Source organism: Rhinolophus sinicus, linkage group LG01 (assembly GCF_036562045.2).
Source record: "Rhinolophus sinicus isolate RSC01 linkage group LG01, ASM3656204v1, whole genome shotgun sequence".
NCBI lineage: Eukaryota > Metazoa > Chordata > Mammalia > Chiroptera > Rhinolophidae > Rhinolophus > Rhinolophus sinicus.
The window spans coordinates 199,319,831-199,339,123 of NC_133751.1; the positions used below are offsets into that span (position 1 = coordinate 199,319,831).

Below are 19,293 nucleotides of genomic sequence, written 5' to 3' on the forward strand. Positions count from 1 at the left end.
AAAGTTTTAGCTTGCTACTCGCAATTGCAAGCAATGTTTAAAAAGAACTGCTATATTCGCTGATAAAGTAGAATACACATTCTATTACTGTGGTCATCAGACTAGCCCAGCCTCAATCAAGTATGGAAACAGAATGCTGGGGGAAAGTCTCATATCTTAGCAATTAGGTTCAATTTCCCAGACCAACGTACCTTTTTAGTAGAGTAGCTAACAAGTGCCACACTGGAAAAATGGGCTCGTTTAAATTTAATTCCTTTTCCCAGACCTTACCTACAGTTTAGCAGAGGGGCTAATTAACAATAATAAACCCAAGAGAAAGAAAAGGAAAGAGCATAGGGATAAATTAAAAGGGGCTTCTACGAATCACATACCTAATAACTGGCCTCTTTTTGAAAATAGAGGTAACTATGATACAATAATTATTTTTCAAATGATTTTCTCATTGCTTTTGATATCTTTAAACCTCAGTACAAATACTACGCTATGACCTAGATCAGTAAACTACAATTAACATCAGAAGAACTCTATCAGTGGAATAAAAGTTGATGAACTACTGCTGAAAGCAGAGAAATAAATCTTGTCAAAACAAAGCAAAGTTTCTGTCAATCTTTAAAAGAACACTTTGGGGGAACAGAGGAAGTATACAAGAATTTCAGACACAGGGATGATGTGATTGTAATTAATTTTACCCAAGTTTTCACATCCAGTCGTATCAGATTGCTAGGACTCCTGTAATTTTGTTTGATTATTTTTAATATGTTGTTAAATCTGAATTTGATTTTTGAAAGAGCTGGCGAATGAAAAGATTTGAGGTACTGAAAAATATATCCACAGTATTGTTGTTGCTTGAGATTTTTCTAAAGCCATCCTCTCCCCGGTCCAACAACCCTCTCCTGAACTATTAATAAACAAGTTTTCAATCCAGCAAGCATTTTATGAGCACCCCCTCAGATACTTGGAATCATGAAATGAATAGTGAGCATACTCTCAAATAGCTCACAATTTTTAGTAGGAAAGAGTGCCATGAAACCAGTAACCAGAGCAAGGACTGGGGTTTCCATCATCTCTCAGAAAGGGGTAAGCTTTCTGAAAGAAAGGAATGAGGCAGGGTGCTCCAGTACACGTGAGCCCTGCAAACAGAATAATCTAAACGTATTGATTTTACACTGCAAATGCAATTTTACTAACTTACAGTGGAAATCCATTCTGAACACTTCAAAGCTAAGAACTCTTTAGCTATCTTCCTAAATACCTCCTGCCACTATTTTTAAAAACAATATTCCCCAAGGTCCCCCTGCCCCCCATAAAAGCCTGAACTTTCCTTATCTAGTAAAAAACAATAAATCATCTCAGTAGGAGCAGGGAGGGAGCGGTGGAATTGTGGAATTGGGCTTTATTCTTAGAGAAGAGATGTTCATTTAAAATCCACCTAAAAGTAGTCAGTGAATTAGATCGAACTGGGTGGCATGGGTTTTGTTGTGTACTTGATAATGCAAAGACGCTTTTCAAGAGCCCATCTAACACAGCCTGGTGGGACGCAGGCTTTGAAGACACAATAACTTTCCTCCAGTGAGTTTCAGGAGGGAGGCAAAAAGCACCAGCCATTCACTGTTCCGTCTTGAGCCACATTCCTCACCCAGTTCAAAGGCCTGAGAAACAACACGCCTCACACTTTCTGAAGTCCGCCCCTTGTAGGGACTTGTGAGGGACCAAACGCTTGGGCTGCAAAATATTCTTAAAAGACCTAGTTTTAGGAATATAACCCTTTTTATTGGGCTGTAGTTTCTATCCCCGAATCCTCTGTTCCAGCTACACACACACACACACACACACACACACACACACACACACACGAGTAAAGTTTAGGCAAAAGAGAAAGTTTTAATTATAATCCCAACGACTTCCAGGCTTACTAGTGGAAGTAAAATATTTTCAGAAATTAAGTCATTACCCATTCTTTAAACAAATGCAATATTTATATTCCTTAATCTAACCAGAGGGGATGGGATCAGCTTTTGAAAGGAAGTTATTGTTTAGCTGTGGTTCAAAGAGTGCCCTGGAATTGGGAAGAGGGGGCAGTCGGAGAAAGCGAGGGAGGAGTTGGGGGTGGATGGGATTGCCAAGATCAGAATAAAAATACACCACTCGGCCAGCCCCTCTAAACACAGTAGGGATCTCCCTCCCTCCCCACCCACTATGACATTTTTATACGGTGCCCATGTTGTTTTGTTCTGTAACCTCAGGAACATTTAAGGCATTCAAGATTCTGGTAAAAGAAAATGTAAATACTGCCTGGTAGGAGATCTGGGGCAAAGAGTTAACCAAAGTACTGCCTTGGCTTTGATTGGGATGTTTCCAACCATTTCCATTTGCTTTCCAATAATTAGCAACTCTGTATTACCAAGATCTGGATTTGTGCTCAGGCGGGGAAAACCACTTTCAAACCACTGAAAAGTCTTTGACTCCATTTTGGCCACTGCTCCCAATCTCACCCTACAAAAGGTCAAGTTCTCAGCCAGTCCAGCTTGTTGTATAAGTGGGAAAAGGGCAGTCTTTGTGAAGGGGAAGAGGACAGCACACCATGCCTCTTGGTCTGGGTTCCCTCTGGTGCTACACTTATCTCCAAGCCTGTGTGAGCCACCTGAGGATGTTAGAAAGTGTCACCCTCTAGTCTAGGACAAATAGCATAAATGCTGTCACCATTACAAATACAAACAACAGCCTCAGTAGAAACCTCACTCTCATTGTTTTGTTTTTCTTAGAGGTGGCCTACCAGCCCTCCCTCATCCAAGAGGCATTCTCAAGAGAGACATCTAACTCTTCAAAAAGATGCCATCCCAAGGCCCAAATCTCACCTGACCCAAGGCATGTGCAATATTAAAATATTTGTTTCCCCTTCACAAACCTGAATGACAGAACTCATTATTTACTATTTTCTCAAATCATGTCCTGCCCCCACATTTTCAGTGGCTCCTCGTTATTCTACTTCTTAACAGCCTGTTCTTCATACCACATTTCACAGTAGCACAACTCTTTGTATATTTCGCCTTCTCTGCCTCCTATAAGCACCTGGAGAACAGAGACACGCCCATTTCCGTCTCCAGTGCTTGGCTCCAAGAATGAACTCAATGAAGATTTATTGGGGGGAACATAGGCGTTCATGTTTTCCAAAGAAAAACTAAGAGGAAAAAAGTGATACCACCCTAATAGGAGTGAAATCACTGATATTTCACTCCAAGCTTAGAATATTCATTGTAAACATCTAAGAATAATTTTATTCTAAATGTTCAGTATGCAACTGATAAGTGACTGTTAATGAACGTTTATAAATACACATATATATTGTATAAGTCAGGGAAAAAATGGCTTCTCCCATCAAGTAGTATCGATTTTTCTACCCCATGAAATTGGGCATGGCTTTGTGACTTGCTCTGGGCAATGGGATAGTAGCAAATGTGCTATAAGCAGAGACTTGAAAAGTACTTTTGCATGTTTGCCTTCTCTTGCTGCTGGGAGCTCGTCCAATACCATGTGAAGTTCAGGTTGGCCTATCGGGGACGTGTGGCTCAGTCAACAGCAAGCACCAACTGACAACCAGCAGAATTCACCAGACAAGTGAGTGAAGCCATCTTAGACCAGCCCTCAGCCAACCCTCCCTCCAGTGACTGCGCCCACAGAAGCTTACCCACCCAGGTGAGAGAGGAGAACTAACTGCCCAGCTGAACCCAGCCCAAATCAACAACCCCCACAACTGTGACCTAACAAGTGATCCGTTTGGGGATGATTTGTTACACATCAAAGCTAAATGATACATACATCTAAAAAGCTAAATAGTTTCATATACTAAATTCTTTGACAGCTTTTTGAAAAGGTCCTTCATATTAATGAATTTCATCCCTCCTTACTCTAGATGATTTGGAAGAAAATTAATATTATTGCTTTTAGCACATTCTTATTGATAGGTCACCAAAAACAATAAAATATTGAGAATTCTAATTTAAATGTTACCTGTTATCATATTCTTGAAAGCTTCTGTTTTGTCACAAGAGCTGCCCCTTTATTCGTACTCTACCTGGACCACAATTAACAAACACAACAGGGCATCAGTCATAAATGTTTTTATACAGTAGAAAGTTCCTCTTTGGTTCAAAGTAGAAGTGATCTCAGTAATACACATATTTACCTTAGAAGACGTGATAGATTCTTTATGTTCCACTCATTTTCTCCAAAGTATTAATAACTTTGAAGAAAATGAATGAGAGGAAATCACTAGGGTAAAGTAATTTACTTTATTATTATATGCAATATTAGGTCTAAAACCAACTGCTTCCAGAATTGGAAATGGTGAAAAACTATTCCAATGAAAAGCACTAATTCTTTTGAACTCTCAAAACTATGAAACATCAGTGTCCAGAAAGACTTCAAAAGGATCCTTAACCTTTATACTTAATCCTACTACACTATATTAAGAACTAGTTTTTCATTGGGGGTGGGGGAGGGCGAGGGGAGGAAGGGGGAGTCTGCCTACTACCATAAAGTAAGCAGGGGAAGAAAATAAAGGATTAAAGAGTTTAAATGGTAGTATTTAAAATGTAGACACCTTTTTTTTCATGATCAGTTTGTACAAACACAATACTCAAAAGGGGCATGGAAAGGAAAGAGTACTTTTCCTTTTAACAAAAAAGCAGTGAGTCTGTTGTAAGAGGTATGTTGTGTGCTGTGTTCTGTCAGTGAAGAAACTTGGGATCTGCGCATGCTCCGCCAAGGAAGACTTTGAGCAGCGGGCATTTAACCAACTTTTTATTATTAAGCTTCAGAATTTACGAGAAGTTCATTTCTGGAAAGACAAACAAACAAAAAAAAAACAGGTGGCCTAGGAGAAGAGAAGGTAGGCAACAACAGTGGGAGACAGCCTTATTTTTCACTCTGTACTTTAAAAAAAAAAATGTTTAACTACTTGAAACTTATAGCATGTCCATGTATGGCCCATACCAAAAAAACTAAACAACAAACAAACAACCAAAATTGTGTGAATAGACTCAGCAAGCTATTACAAAACTTGGTGGTCTTAAATGCTTTTTCATGTTTCTATAAGAAACTACTACAAGCTTAAAAATAGATATGACTGCACATCATCAAAACCAGAGAGAGAGAGCAAATGTGCGTGTACACTTAAGAGAGAGCAGTGACAAAATCTCAAAGGAGATTATACTTCCAGCCAGAAGCAAGCACAGGAACCAGAGGTCAGAGGGTTAGAGCCTTTCACTACTGAAAATAAAAACCACCCACCGCAAGGGGGGATACAAAAGTCCTTGAATAATAGAGCTTCTAAGACCAAAAGAAAAGACTTTACAATTTCTTTTGCAGCCCCCACCTTCACCCCATGTTTCCCAACTCTGACCAACCCATAACAAGTAATCGCTAAACTCCTGTTCATCGAACACCTGGACCCCTCTCCTGGCTGCTTCACTTGAAGGGAAGATCCAAAGATATCTTTTTCTTGCTTTTTGCCAATACTATGTTTGCTAGCTGAATATCTGGAAATGGACCACTCTCCCAAATGAGTCTCAACAGCCTTACAAACTGCTTTAGTTTGCCAGTTTGATTGTGAGGCAGGAAACCCCAGTTGGAATGATGGAGCAAAGCACAAAACGTTTAAGTAGATGGCACATTCACCCTGTACGGACATGACAAATGTTGACTCCCATGGATTCCATGTTCTGAATCTTGATTTAGCTGAATCCAGATCAATTATGCCATAAGAAATTTGGTAAGTACTTGGATGAACTCCCCTCACTCCTGTTTTTTTTCTACAAGTATCCACCCCCATCGTCTCTCAAAAAAATATATGCTATTTGGAACACAATTCTGTGTTTCCCCGAAAATAAGACCTAGCCAGACAATCAGCTCTAATGCGTCTTTTTGGAGCAAAAATTAATATAAGTCCCGGTCTTCTTTTACTATAAGACCGGGTCTTCTATACTACAATAATTAATATAATATAATACCGGGTCTTATATTAATTTTTGCTTCAAAAGACATATTAGAGCTGATTGTCTGCCTAGGTCTTATTTTCGGGGAAACACAGTAGGTGTTCGATGGTGTTTATTGAGAAAAGGGGGGAGAGGGGAACAACAAGAAATAGTGGTTTAGGACCTTTTTGGCCAAGGTCGGGTCATCTATGTAGGAGCCAGGAAGTAGGTGGCCTCTAATATTGCATTGGAGGTGCTAACTCTGATTATTCCCACAGTCCCTAAAATTCAGGGGCTCCTATAGAGCCCTTCAAATAATTTTAAATGAACAGGGAAATGAGCATTGGAAAATAGCAAGTGAATAATAGTTTGAAGACACAGTAATTATGGAATATTTCAGAGACCTTCCACTAATGGCTATACTTTTGTAAACGTCTTTTTATTTTTTTATTTTGCCTGTCTCACTTTGATCATAACCTTCTTAAAAGTAAGAATCATGACTTTCTCTACAAAACATAGTTTTCAAATATAGTGTCAAGTGGAGTTTTCTCTTCAAATATAGACCCATATTTGAAGGAAAAAAAAGGATGCCTCCTAGATCCTTTCAACAAACCTAACACAACTATCAACTTCTCAAGATTAAATGATTCTGTTCAGCAACATGACTTACATATGTGAAGGAGGACCAGGGAACTCACAGCAAAGTATATTTTCATCAACGTTATAAAAGGAGGGGAAAGTCATCAGTCTTTTTCCCTTACTATGACTGGGGTTTCTCTGGTATCTTCTTCAAGCCAACCAATTAGCACCCAGTGTATATGGGTTTGGCTCTAACTGGGCCAGATCAGAAGTAGAGGGGATGGTGGAAAGTGTGACCCAGAGTTGGGGGTGGGGGTGGGGTGGGGGGGGTTAGGGGAGGGGACATGAAACAACAAGAGAAAAACAATGCAAGTAACTCAGCTTACTTGATAAAACATTCAGGGTAGGGATAATCCCACCACAAAAATCTCTTTTCCACCTGAATATAGGTATGATTAAAATTATAATCTGACCCACATATTCAATTCTACTGCCATCATTAATGAAAATGCAAAAAGGAATTGAAAAAGAAAAGCAGCCTTTTCAACATAAACACATCATTTTTAAAAGCTCTATTATTCAAAGATCAGTGACTCACTGAAGAAGCACAAATAACATTTATTCAAACCAAATTTAGTTTAACAAGTAGGTTATAGCAGAGCCTGCAGTAAGAATATTATTAAAATGGAACGTATTCCTTTGTCCATAGATGACCGTACATTATACTTATCTAATTTATCTTCCCCCTTTTTCTGTGAATTAAGAATGGGAGAGATTCATGTCCATAATGTAAGACAAGATTAGAAGTAAATAGATGATATTTACTAGTCTATCATTTAAAAAAAGATTTACATTAACTTTTTTGCAACTATTTCATATTAGTTTGAAATTAATATGAAATTAGTATACTATTATACTATACTAATATTAAAATGTAATTTGGTTAAAATTCAGTGTGATGACAACTTCTGAACATGTTTCAGTAACATTTTAAAAAGAGCTTTTAAAGTCTGCCACACAGCTATGGACTCATAAGGTAATGAAATAAATCAATTACCTAATAAATGTGGTAGAAAAGATATAGTATATTAAACACAAAAAAGTATTAGTAGGAAAAAAGTGATAGAATCTTTAGTATGAAACTGACTTCAAACTAAATTCCCAAGAAGCAGTTTGCCTTGAATACAATTTTTAGTAACTCTGTAACATGAGAAAATAATTGCGGAAATGGCTTTCTTTAAAACAAAGCAAAACAAAACCTTAACATTGTGAAGTGTTCCATTATCCTAAAATTACCAACCCACCAAACTAAAAAGAAGCATTCATATCCTACACAACTAAGAAATATATCTGATTATAGCAGGAGGACTGGAAAAGATAAGTCAATGAACTTCTGAATGAAAGAGTCAATAGACTATTCTAGTGATTTATGAAATCCACATGAAGATATCCAAAGGGTTGGAACTTCTGAATACATCAGCAACTCGACAGCCACTAGAACACTGGGTCAACAAATCAGTGTAAGCTCAACTGCCTAATCAAAAATCCTAAAGCACAAAAAAGCTGGACAACCCTCATTTTGCCAGCAAGAGAAACACTGAGCTAACAGAGAAAATGAAAACTAAACAAAAAATTGTGGAAGACTTCCTACAGTCCAATTGGCCTCTCAGATTTCCTTTCCATTCACTCAAATGGCTACCTCACTGAAGGATTTTGTGATGATACAAATGAGAAACATTATCCATAAGCAGACTACCAGTTCAAGAAGGGGTGATTTCCAACAGAATGAACAGAATAATGTCAGAGAAACGAACTGGTTAAAGCTTGACCTGTATTGTAGGGTGGGTGCGATGCTTCCAACAGTTGCCCTTAGGACGCAGAACTAGCAGGTGACTTGCATGACCCATGACCACACACACTTAATTTTAATAAAAGGAGAGGAGAGCCTAATACAGTCTAGAGAAGGTTCCAAAAATTTAGACTGGTGCAGTCAGGAGGGTTTGTCTTAAGGTCTGTTAAAACCTGAAAAATGTCCCCTCCAAACAAGAAAGGTTAAATGCAGTATTTAATCAACCCATAAAGAGTGTCTGATCCAAAAGCTAGAAGAGGACAAAACAGAATTTTCTAATGTACTTCACACTATGAACCCATCAGCAGCTTCCTCAGAAAGAATCCTCATTACAACTGACCCATTAAAGAAAACCAGTCATTTTCTCCAAAATATTCCTATGTTTAGAGCTGCAAAGGAGGTCATTGTAATTTAGAACAAAACTCTCAAGTTACTGATGAGGAAACAGGTCCAGAGAACTTAAGTGACTTGCCCAAGGTCACTCCGCGAGTGAAGGGCACTGTTACAATGCAAGATCTCTGGCTCCCAGAACCTGCTTTTTCCATTGCATCAGTCAAGATAGCATAAAGCTATTTTCCAGTAATTTTGATAAACCAAAAAAAGGGGGGGGGGGCATGAACTTTTGAATTCCAAGTCCCAACAGTACAGCAATACTGGAGGCAGTATTTATTTAGGGCAATCAGATAAATGACTACAAATATAGAAGTTTTTATGGCTTTATTTTTTAATATAAAAAGCCACCTAAACAATGGCAGAAATAAGACTGTTATATGCTCAACATTTTCTGGGAACAACAGAAACTCTTCCACATCTCAGAAGCAGTATTAGGGCTAGCATTTACACCAGGGCATTCCTTCTTCCTTACGTTTTTACTAATGATGTTTCTATCCACACCTAAGGAAAAATGCTGCCTTTGGGGCTTACGAGTCAAGGATACTGGCCAGCGAGAAATGCTTATTTGAGAGGGATGGGGGGGTGGAGAAAAGTATTTCTCTTTCTTATTTTCCATATTTATTTTAGAAAGGACAAATCTGAACAAAATTTCCATCACATACAATAATGCATCTCACATAATTTTGGTTGTATGAGCAAGCAGGACACAAATCTAGCAGTCTTTCAAAATCAGTTTGCCCAGCCCTCCCTGATGGGCTTTCACTTGAGCTGTCACTGGTCAAAAAACAAATCTATTTTTGAGAGCTTAAAAAACGCCTTTCCTCCAACCTCAGAAAGGAACCCTACCCAAGCCCTTGCAATGAATCTCTCTATTCTCACGATTTGCAAGCATTATGCCACGTTTTCATTTCAGTGAGCTCCCTTGGGCCTAGAAGGGTCAGTTTTTGTTGAACTTATCTAGATCCCTGCTTTACAAACTGTAGGCACTCAATATAGCGTTGACCCTAATGCAATTTCAAAGCCAAATGAGGTTTTTTCCGATGATCCCCAAACAGTGCCAGCCACAGCACATGTATTTCCATGTCGGGATTTTTTCCCCCCTTCCTGCCTCCCATTAGCAAGGGGTGTAAATGTGAGCATCTTAAGTTAACCCAATCAATCCTACAACCACGTGCTGTAGCTTCCTCATGCTCTGGGATTTTTAAGACAGGAAGATGAAGAAACAGAGCACGTAGTAAACCGTAGTAAGGAGAGGAGGGAAACAAAATGGGGCACGTCACATGGTCTCGGCCTGGATTTTTCTCAATTAAAAATAAGAGGAAGTGTGGGTTTCCGGCCTCTGTCAGCGGGCTGGTTGGACTTTCTCATTCTTAAGATTCTGGTCCATGCACGAATAAGGCTGAGTGCAGAACATCCTCTGGGAGGGGGTGGGAGGGGCTCGAGTTTGGCTCAGTCCTGACCGCCCCAGAGGGAAAGGGTGGAGGGAGAGGGGTGGGAGAAGGCGGCCCGGAACGCCAGGCCCACGGCCACTGCCGGACCCCAGACCAGAGCCAGAGTATGCCAATGCCCCCATCCCAACCACCCCCACCCGAGGCCCCGCCACCCCCTCCCGCCCCCCCCAGCTAGGCTGATACTCGCGCTGATTGGTCCTGGCGGGGGCCAATCAGCGCCCGTCCGCCCCGCCTGCCCAGAGCCAGTCTCCGCACGGTGCTGACCCAGGGGCTGGGGCTCACCCACCACCGGTGCAGGGGATGGGGCCCGGCCACCTCCATGTCCTCAGGCCACCTGGGAAGGGCGGGGTGGGAGACTTCAGAGGGCAGCCTCAGACTTGATGCAGAATCCCCAACCCCCAGCAAAAGGGGGCTGGGAGGGAGGGGGAAACCAAGTGCCAAATAAATAGGGAGGAATGCAGGAAGCGGAGGTGACCCGGGAAACGGGGAAGTGCCAGAGCCGAGAGGGTTTGCGCCAGACAAAAAGGCCACACAGTGAGGGGAAAAGGAGGGAGAGGGAGGGAGCGATGGGAGGTAGTCCTGGAGGTATGGAATCCTTGAACAACAAGGAAATAGAGGGAAAGGAAAAGAAATGCACACCACCACTACCACCACCCTTTTTAGGGGACTTAACAAAATGACGAGCAAAGGAAAAAAAAAAAAAAAAACACCTAAAAAGGATGACTTGGGTCTGTGTCTTTGCCAAAGTCGGCTCTATCTCCCCAGCTGCAGTTTCTGAACAAAAAAATACGAGGTAAAGGCTGATTAAAGGTAGCTGGGTTGCTGTGTCCTTTTCGCTCTCCTTGGGCTCTCAATTTACTCTGCAGAGAGTAGGTAGGCCACAAGTACTGCGAAATTCTGAAATGGAGCAAAAAAATGGGCAATGCCAGGAACAGAATAAGAGATGGGAAACAAAGGGAATGAGAGAGGGGGAATACTGGAGAAGCAGTGTAGCAGGTCAGAACCAAGTTAGAAGAGACACACAGTGACCCCAGAAACAGAAAACGTGGATGGACAGGAGGTGAAGCAAAGGGCAGCTGACCTAAATGCCTCACAAATGTTCTCCTTTAAGACACAGCAGAAAAATATTAGGCAAACGGAGATGTTTACAATGAGGGACTAGGAGAAAGCCCACACCCCATCGCTCATATAGTCCCTCACTGCCTTTCATGTTTCAGGTTTCACCTGAGACATGGGAAATTTCGCAAGGCAAAGAAAGCAACTGCTAAGGAAGTTAGGAAAACAATGTTTTCACAAACCAACATACTCATTGCTAGGATAGTTGTGTGCCCCGGACAGGTTTGATTTCTTTTTGTTTCAGATGATAACTATCAAATCACATCTTTAAGCTAAACCCGGCAAAGGAAAGCAAGCAGAATGCAGGGTGTAAATGTGAGTTGAGTAGTATTTAGTGCCTCATTTAAAACACACACAGCCCCCCTCCTCTCTCTCTATTTACATCTTATAAATAAACATTGTAGAATTTTCTGGCATGGTGCTGTTAAAGCATAGTCTGCTACTCCATGATTATTAGGGATATAATTATTCCAGAATATTATATTTTCTCTAAGAAAGCTAAGAATAGAAGATTGTTTTGTTTTGGTTGGTTTGTTTTTAATGTATCCTCCACATAAGGAGGATTTTAAGCCCTTTTTAAAAACAAAAACTCAATTTGGTCATCTATTTCCTTCAGAGCAAATATTATTTATTCTACTCTATAAAAAGAAATGTGTTCAAATTAAGAAAACAGGTGAGGAAAACTTATTGTTTCTTCCTTCATCTCCTTTAAAACCAAAATTTAAGTTCTGCTGGAGTTTTTCCTTCAAATTCTCATTACTTTACACATGAAAGACGAATTACAAATGACTAAAGTGTTCAAGGGCTTCACATTCCTCAAACATCATTGAAATAACCAAAATTTTTACTGTTCATGTTGATAAACACAATTAAATCTCTTCTAGGTAAACACGAAAATAAATGCTGAATACCAATCAAATAAATGCTTCTTAGAATACATCCTATCACCTAAAATCCTAGTTTGTTCATACACCTATATCCTGTTCTACAAAATAGAGAATGATATGGATCAAATATTGGAAACTGTTAAAATCAAGGAGGCTGTGACCACATAATAAACAAATACCTATCAATAGGAGCCCAATGCACAAATTAATTTCTGATGAATGGATATATATTAAGAAGAATGCTTTTAAAAGCTCATTCTGTGAAGCATATATAAAGAGACTATCACAAGACAGTTTGTCAAAATAAAGTGTTTCCAAACGCTAGAAAGTTCTGCATTGCCAACTCATCACATTATTTGCAAACTATACTCTTCTTTTCTTCCCACAATTACGACCACCAGAAAATAGGCTCAACAGAATGATGGGCGGGCTAATTTCCTGTTACAAATATTTTTCATTTTCAATACAGCCTTAACCACAGAAGACCTAACGCCAATTTTCAACATTTACTGAGACGTCTACTCTTGAACTTAACGGCAAACAATAAATATCCTAAAAATAAAGAGTACAAGGTTTAGCCCTTCACGTTCAATGCAAAACAAAACAAAACCCCTTCATTTCCCTAACTTAACAGTGCTTCTTTCAACATAAAAATGTTAAGTAATTTTACAGAGGATGCACAGTAGCCCCTAAATGATCTGCAGAGATGTCTCCGTGCTGGCCCTTGCAAGAATAGACAACTGGGAGGCAGACACACGGGGGTGAATTTCCATGACTCCTAACTAATAATGGGTCCCAGATGCATGCAGACTTCACTGCATATCCCGTACAAAAGCGGCCATGCCTGTGAGGTGGTAGGTCGGTGCCTGAGTATTTCCTAAGTCCTGGTTCAGGAACAAAAAGAAACCATCCCCCATAATTACTTTTGAGAGAGTCATAGGTTAGACAGGTGTTTCTCTCTAAATATGTAAGCCTAGAAAAGCTTACTCTTGAATCATTTTAGGGGAATGTGAATAAAAATTGATGTTTCCTACTGCTATTTATGTAGCCTTGGTACTGTGAAATCACAGAAACGATTTACCGAGAGCAACCTAAGAGCTCCGAGAAATTATCTTAAATGAAGATTTTAGCTGCTGTTTTAGCAAATATTTTTTGTAGAAGAATTGTCCCTTCCAGGGAGTGACCTAAGTATATAGTCAAAAGTAAACTTCAATAAAGAGGTCAAGGTTCTTATGTAAGAACTTCACAAACATCGGGACTGGGATTATAGATGTTTTGAAAGGACTACAGTGTGTACTTCACTTGGAAACCTGCAGCAGTCCTCAGTGTGGCTGCTGCTACAGGTTGATTTGACTATCAGCCAGGTGTCACTGGGGTGAGCATCTGTGTGCCCTGACCTCCCCACATCCTCTGAAGGCACTCCCTAAAGCAGCAGTAGGAAAGAGAGGGACGGGGCAGAGGCAAAGAGGAAGAGGATTCAAGCCCAAGGTTAAAAGCAGTTTGTCCTCTGACTTTGTCACCATGAAACGCACCTGCTGTGATGTCCAGTTGAGCTACTGGAGGTCCTCTGGCTGCTTCTGGAAACTGATGCTGGCATAGGCGCTTAAATCCTCATTGGAATGGCTGGTGGAGCTGCTCTCACTGCTGCCCAGAGGCTGATGAGGGGGTGGGGGTGGGGGCGGCTGCAGTTGAGGGGGGCGCTCCTGAGGGCGCTGTTTGAAGTCCTTGACCAAATCCAGATCTATGTAGTTGAGACCATTCTCCAAGCCCCCAGCAGCGCCACACACTTGCCCCGGCTCCTTGGGGGCTCCCCCGAGTTCCCCAGGTCTCAGCCACACGTTCTCAAAGGAAGCAGAGCTGTGGCGTTTCACATCCTCAGTGCTGCTGCTGCCACCACTGCTGCCCCCCATTGCAGCCCCCACTCCGAAGGGCACTGTGTTGCCCGCCCGGGTGGCACTCGGTGTGGAGGAGAAAGTCTCGGAGCTATGCCTCCTCCGGCACCCTTGCGGGTCTGCACGGATCACTTTGGCACTCTGGTTGCAGCTGGGGCTGAGGTTCACCCTGGTGAAGGCGCTCATGCCCCCGGGTCCCTGTGCGCCCCCCAGCAGGGAAGAGCGGGCCACCAGCTCCCCTGCTCCTTGAGGTGTGGTGGGGGAAGCAGAGGCTGCTGAGGATGAGGACGGAGCAGCCGCTGTGGCCCCAGGAAGGCTCGCCTCCTCCACAACGCCCGTCCGAATGTCAGCATAGCTGACAGGGGCAACTGGAGAGGTGTCCACATAGCTCTGACGGGGACAACCCATCTGCATGGTCATGTAGTCACCACGGCTGCTAGGCACTGCCCGGGTAGGCCTGCACACGCCAGCAGTCCCCGGAGGTGCAGGGCCCCCCCTGCCAGCCTGGACCCCAGGGCTCTCTTGCCAGGTGGCCCTCCGGCCTGGCCCCAGGTCCATGTTCATATACTCTTCCGTGCCAGTCTCTTCCTCTCTGGGAGCTGGCTGGAGCTGGGATGGACACCTGACAGAAGGTGAGCTGTGGGATGCCATTGGGCCAGACAAGTAGCCTGGCTGATCACTCCCAAATTCGATATTCACATATTCCCCTGGGCTCTTGGGCTCCGGAGGGTGCAGCAGGGCTGGCTGCTGTTGCTGCTCTCGGGCCCGAGGTAAGGTGCTGGCCTTAGGGTCCCCCAGGGACAACCTTGTGGGCCGAGCCAGGCGGCTGTTGGTCTGTGCAGCTGTGTCCACCTTTCGAGGCAGATGGGGCTGCAGGACCTGATGGTGGAGATGATGCGGGAGGCTGGGCTCGGGCCTCGCCCCACAGTATCCCCCGCCCAGGCTGTCGCTGCTGGTGGAAGAAGAGGAATCTTCTGCTGCTGCAGCATAGAGAAGGCGACCAGAGCTGGAGGAAAGGCGGAGGTGCTGGTGCCGGGCAGTCTCCTCCAGCTCCCCGGGGCGCTGGGTGTGCTTAAAGGACCTTGGCAATGAGTAGTAGGAGAGAACTGGCTTGTGCTGGGGGTCCTCAGGGCCGTAGTAGCAGTCGGAGGGGCTGCTGGTATTGGAGTCCCCCACTGGCGACATGTTCATGTAGTCACCTGTACAAGACAAGAGCTTGCTACCACCACTCTCCACGGGTAGTTTGGGGTGCGGCAGGATGTGAGAGTGGTGGCCCCCGACCCCATTTGTCCACAGCTTCCCATAAGTACTCCCAGAAGGGGCAGCACTGCTGCTGCTGCTGCTGCTGGGCCCACCTCCAATGTCAGGGGAGCAGCTGCCGCTTGGGGACATCATCATGTAGCCATTGGGGTCCACTCTCTGGGGATGGCGTCTGATGGGGTTGATGATCTGCTGTGGGGCAGACACACTCTTGGGGCTCATGGGCATGTAGTCCCCACTGCCTTTTCGGCTGCCGGGCACTGGAGCCACCCCTGGGGACATGGGCATGTACCCATCATCGGTGTGGAGGGTGGAGGTATCTGGGCGATTGTGGCCTCCACGACGCTCCAAGGGGTGCATTTCCAGACCCTCCTCAGGGTAGGACTGGGTGGGCACGAAGGCAGAGTGCCGGTAGCCGGGCAGTCGGCCTCCACTGCCACCTCCTGGTGGGTAGGCAGGCATCATCTCTGTATATTCCTCAATGGAAGCCACGGAGGACTGGGATGGGGTCTTCTGGTGGGAAATGGTGGGGGATGTGCCAGCAGAGTGAGTCCGCTTTCGGAACCGATTATCCAGATCTGCAGCACTGGCTGTTTCATCCCCAGCCAGGGCTGGGCTGGTACCCAAGCCAGCTCCTGTGATGTAGCGGTGACCATTGCCACCCCGAGGCAAAATGTAGTGACCATTGGGAGCGGTGAGGGTGGAGGTCCCCTTGCCTCCCATGCAGATGTAGTTGCTCAGCTCCTCCTCTCCACGGGCCGGTGGGGTGTGGCCCAGGGAATCCGGGGTGACACTGCGGAAGGAACTTCGGAAATCGCAGGGACTGGAGCCATACTCATCGGAAGAGATGAAACCGCCATCGCTGGGGGAACCAGACACAGAAGCACTAGATCTCCGAGGGAAAAGACAGTCAGAGGTGGAGCCGTGGCCACTGGTGCTGCTAGATGACAGACTGACAGGGCTAGTGGCCGAAGGTGAGCAGCGCGAAGAAGGCATAGGAATGGAGCGGCTGTGGTTGAGTGGGGGGTGCAGCCGGGAGCTGCCCCGATGGCGATGGGCGTGGGTCCTGTTGGTACTAGGACTCACAGGACTGCCGTCCACCGAAGCCGGGCGGGACATGGTGCCTTCACCGTCGCTGGAGGCACGGACACGGAAGGAGCCCTGCTTCCCGCCCACCATGCTAGCTGGAGAAGTGGCAGTGATGCTCTCGGTGCGTGAGCGGCGGGTCAGCCCCACCTGGCTGGGTGGGGGGTTGTTAAGATGGTGCCTGCGCAGGGGGACACTGATGGGGTTGGAACAGTTGGAGGAGGACTGGCTCTTGCTACGAGGGCGGAACTCATCGCTCATGGCCCGCATGGCCTCCAGGATTGTCTCGTGCATGTTCTGGGCCACCACCGAGTCATCCACCTGCATCCAGAACTCTCCAGGTCCCGTCACTGCGGAACGGCCCACTTCGATGAAGAAGAAGTTCTCTGAGTGGCCACAGCGCCGGATGTTCATCAGCTGCAGTACCACAGCCGCTGCGTCTGAGTTCAGCTTCACAAAGCTGATGGTCTTGCTGGTCAGGCAGAGGCGGTAGATGCCAATCAGATTCTTTGTCTGACCCAGGCCCTTGGGTTTCAGGATCACCTGCCAGACCTCCTTGAACGCGGGTCCGGGGGGCACATCTCCGTAGCTCAAGTCCTCCCCAGCCTCGCCAAGGCCAGAACTGCCGCTGCAGCTGCCCCCGCCGCCTCCCACGCCGAGGGCCGAGGCCCCGTCGTGGTGGCCCTTGGCACGGTTGTGCAGCTGCAGGAGGGCCTGGTACCAGCTGTCCTGCTCTGCTTCGCTGTCTGCCGCGATGGCAAAGTGCTCGTCCCGAGTGTAGAGGGCCACCAGGTGCTTGTTCTTGGAGTCCGCCCGCTTGTTGATGTTGAAGCAGCTCTCCAGGGGGATCGAACGTTTGGGGGCGCTCGACTTGTGCCGCCACTTCTTCTCGTTCTCGTAATACTCGAGGCGCGCCGGGCCCCCCGCCTCGCTGGCCGCCCGCAGCACGAAGAAGCGCTTGTGCATGCTCTTGGGTTTGCGCAGGTAGCCCACCTTGCGCACGTCCGAGAAGCCGTCGGTTTCCGGAGGACTCGCCATGCTGCCGCCGCCACCGCCGGCGAGCATAGGGAAGCGCAGAAAAATCACCGGGTGGGGGGCGGAGGCTCCTCGCCGCGGCCCCGCGCATGCAAACAGGGCTGGAGGCAGCAGAAACCCCGACTACGAAATCCACGCCGCCCCCCCGCGCGGGGGAGGGGCGGCCGCAGCAGGACGCAGCGGCTGCGCCAAGGAGATAGCCCGGGACCGGAGTTTACAGGCGTTTCATGCCCGTGGGGGGAGGCAGTGCGTCCGGCGGGAGTGCAGCACAGATCCGAAAGCCAAGTCTCCTCTCAACCACCACGGCAGGGAAGGGGCGTAGATGCATCTCTCGCCGCCCGGGCTGGAGTCCCGCGCACGTTGGCGGCGGCGGCCGGAGGTCCCTGCGTTGCCCCTCCAGGCGCGCGCGCCTTCCCTCCTGAGTTCCCCTCTGGAAGTAGCGATTCCCGAAGCAAATTAAATATCCTTGGGCAGGGGGAGGCGAGCTGCCAAGTCCCAGCGTTGCACGGGGTTCTCCCTCCTCCTCCTCCGCCTCCTCCCACCCCCAAACGTCCCCGCCGCCACCAGCCGCCCAAATACCAGCTCAATCGCGGAGACCGCGGCGCTGCGGCTGTTGCTGGTGCTGCCGCCGCCCGCAGAAGCGTCCTCTGCAGCCCCCATTCGGGCCCATTTCGGCGGGCGGAGAAAGTGGTTTTTCCACGCGAAACGCTACTAGGCAACCGGAGGAGCTCGGGACGGGCTGGAGGGACAGGCTCATCCCTGTCCCTCGTTCCAGTCGGCTGGGGAGGAGGGGAGAGGACGACGGCGGGAGGCGAGGGGCTAGATTTGGGAAGGATTCGGGGAAGACGCCTCTTCCCCGGGAGGCGCTGCCGCTGCAGTTACTTCTCCGCTCCTCCCTCCTCCTCGGAGAGTTGCCGAGAGCCCCAACCAAAACAAGCGGCGGCGTCTGGCTCCACGCGCCGGCCCCCTCCGACCGCGCCGCCGTCTCACTCGGAGAAAAACACGTGACGGAGCCTCCGCGCTCCGCAGCCCGGCTGCCGCCGCCGCCGGGAGGCTCCCGCCCGGGTCTCTACATTCCCGGCGGAGCCCGCCCCGCGCCCGCCCCTCTCCGCCCCTCCGGCCGTGCCGCAGCGGCGCCCGCGCCCGACCTCGGCGCAGCGCTCGGCCAGCGCCCCTGCGCGGCCGCCCGCCCCGGCGCAGAGCTTTTCTCCCGGTGCGCCACCCAGGGCGCCCCCGGCCCGCAGGAATCCCCGCCGCGGGCACGGGCGGGGGTGTTTGGGTGGCTACCCGAAAGCACGAAGGGAGTCTGGGAAAACCGCGGGAGGTGGGGGCAAGCTCGGGAAGACGCAGGAGTGAGGGTGGGGGGCGGCGAGGGGGGGCCACTGCGGCTACAGGGCGGAGTGGGAGGGCCCGGGTAGGAGAGGGCGCGGGAGCTGGGCTGCATCTTACCTCACAGGTAAGATCGACCCCTCGGGAGGGAGGTTTCTAGTCAAGGCTTTTTCTCCCAGGAAATAATAAAAGCTGCATTTCAGTTTCGGGGTGATAGGCCAGAGTGAGGCGATCTGGAGTTTTATAAGGTTTCCTGAGGGACTTCGGGACCAGCCTGGACCTTGGAATCCCCGCATTTGCTGCAGGGAGGTACCTCGAAGGAACAGAGGTACGCCCAAGGGCAGCTATTAGGGGTTCTGGTCACTCCATAACGAGAAGAGGGATCCCTGGGAAGCGTCCTACGTCCGGTGCTGTGCCGTTAGCTGCTGATCATTTAGGGACCAA

The 19,293-nt window shown here is 47.0% G+C and overlaps 1 protein-coding gene across 1 annotated transcript in view; it reads right to left on the reverse strand.

Moving 5' to 3' along the window:
• The window catches only part of IRS1 (insulin receptor substrate 1), a 60,015-nt gene extending 41,117 nt beyond the window's left edge, over positions 1-18,898 (reverse strand). Inside the window, exon 1 of the mRNA XM_019736639.2 lies at positions 13,780-18,898. Coding sequence (XP_019592198.2) covers positions 13,801-17,550 — 3,750 coding nt within the window. The 5' untranslated portion in view covers positions 17,551-18,898 and the 3' untranslated portion in view covers positions 13,780-13,800. The remainder of the gene's footprint in view (positions 1-13,779) is intronic.
• Positions 18,899-19,293: the final 395 nt, after the last annotated feature.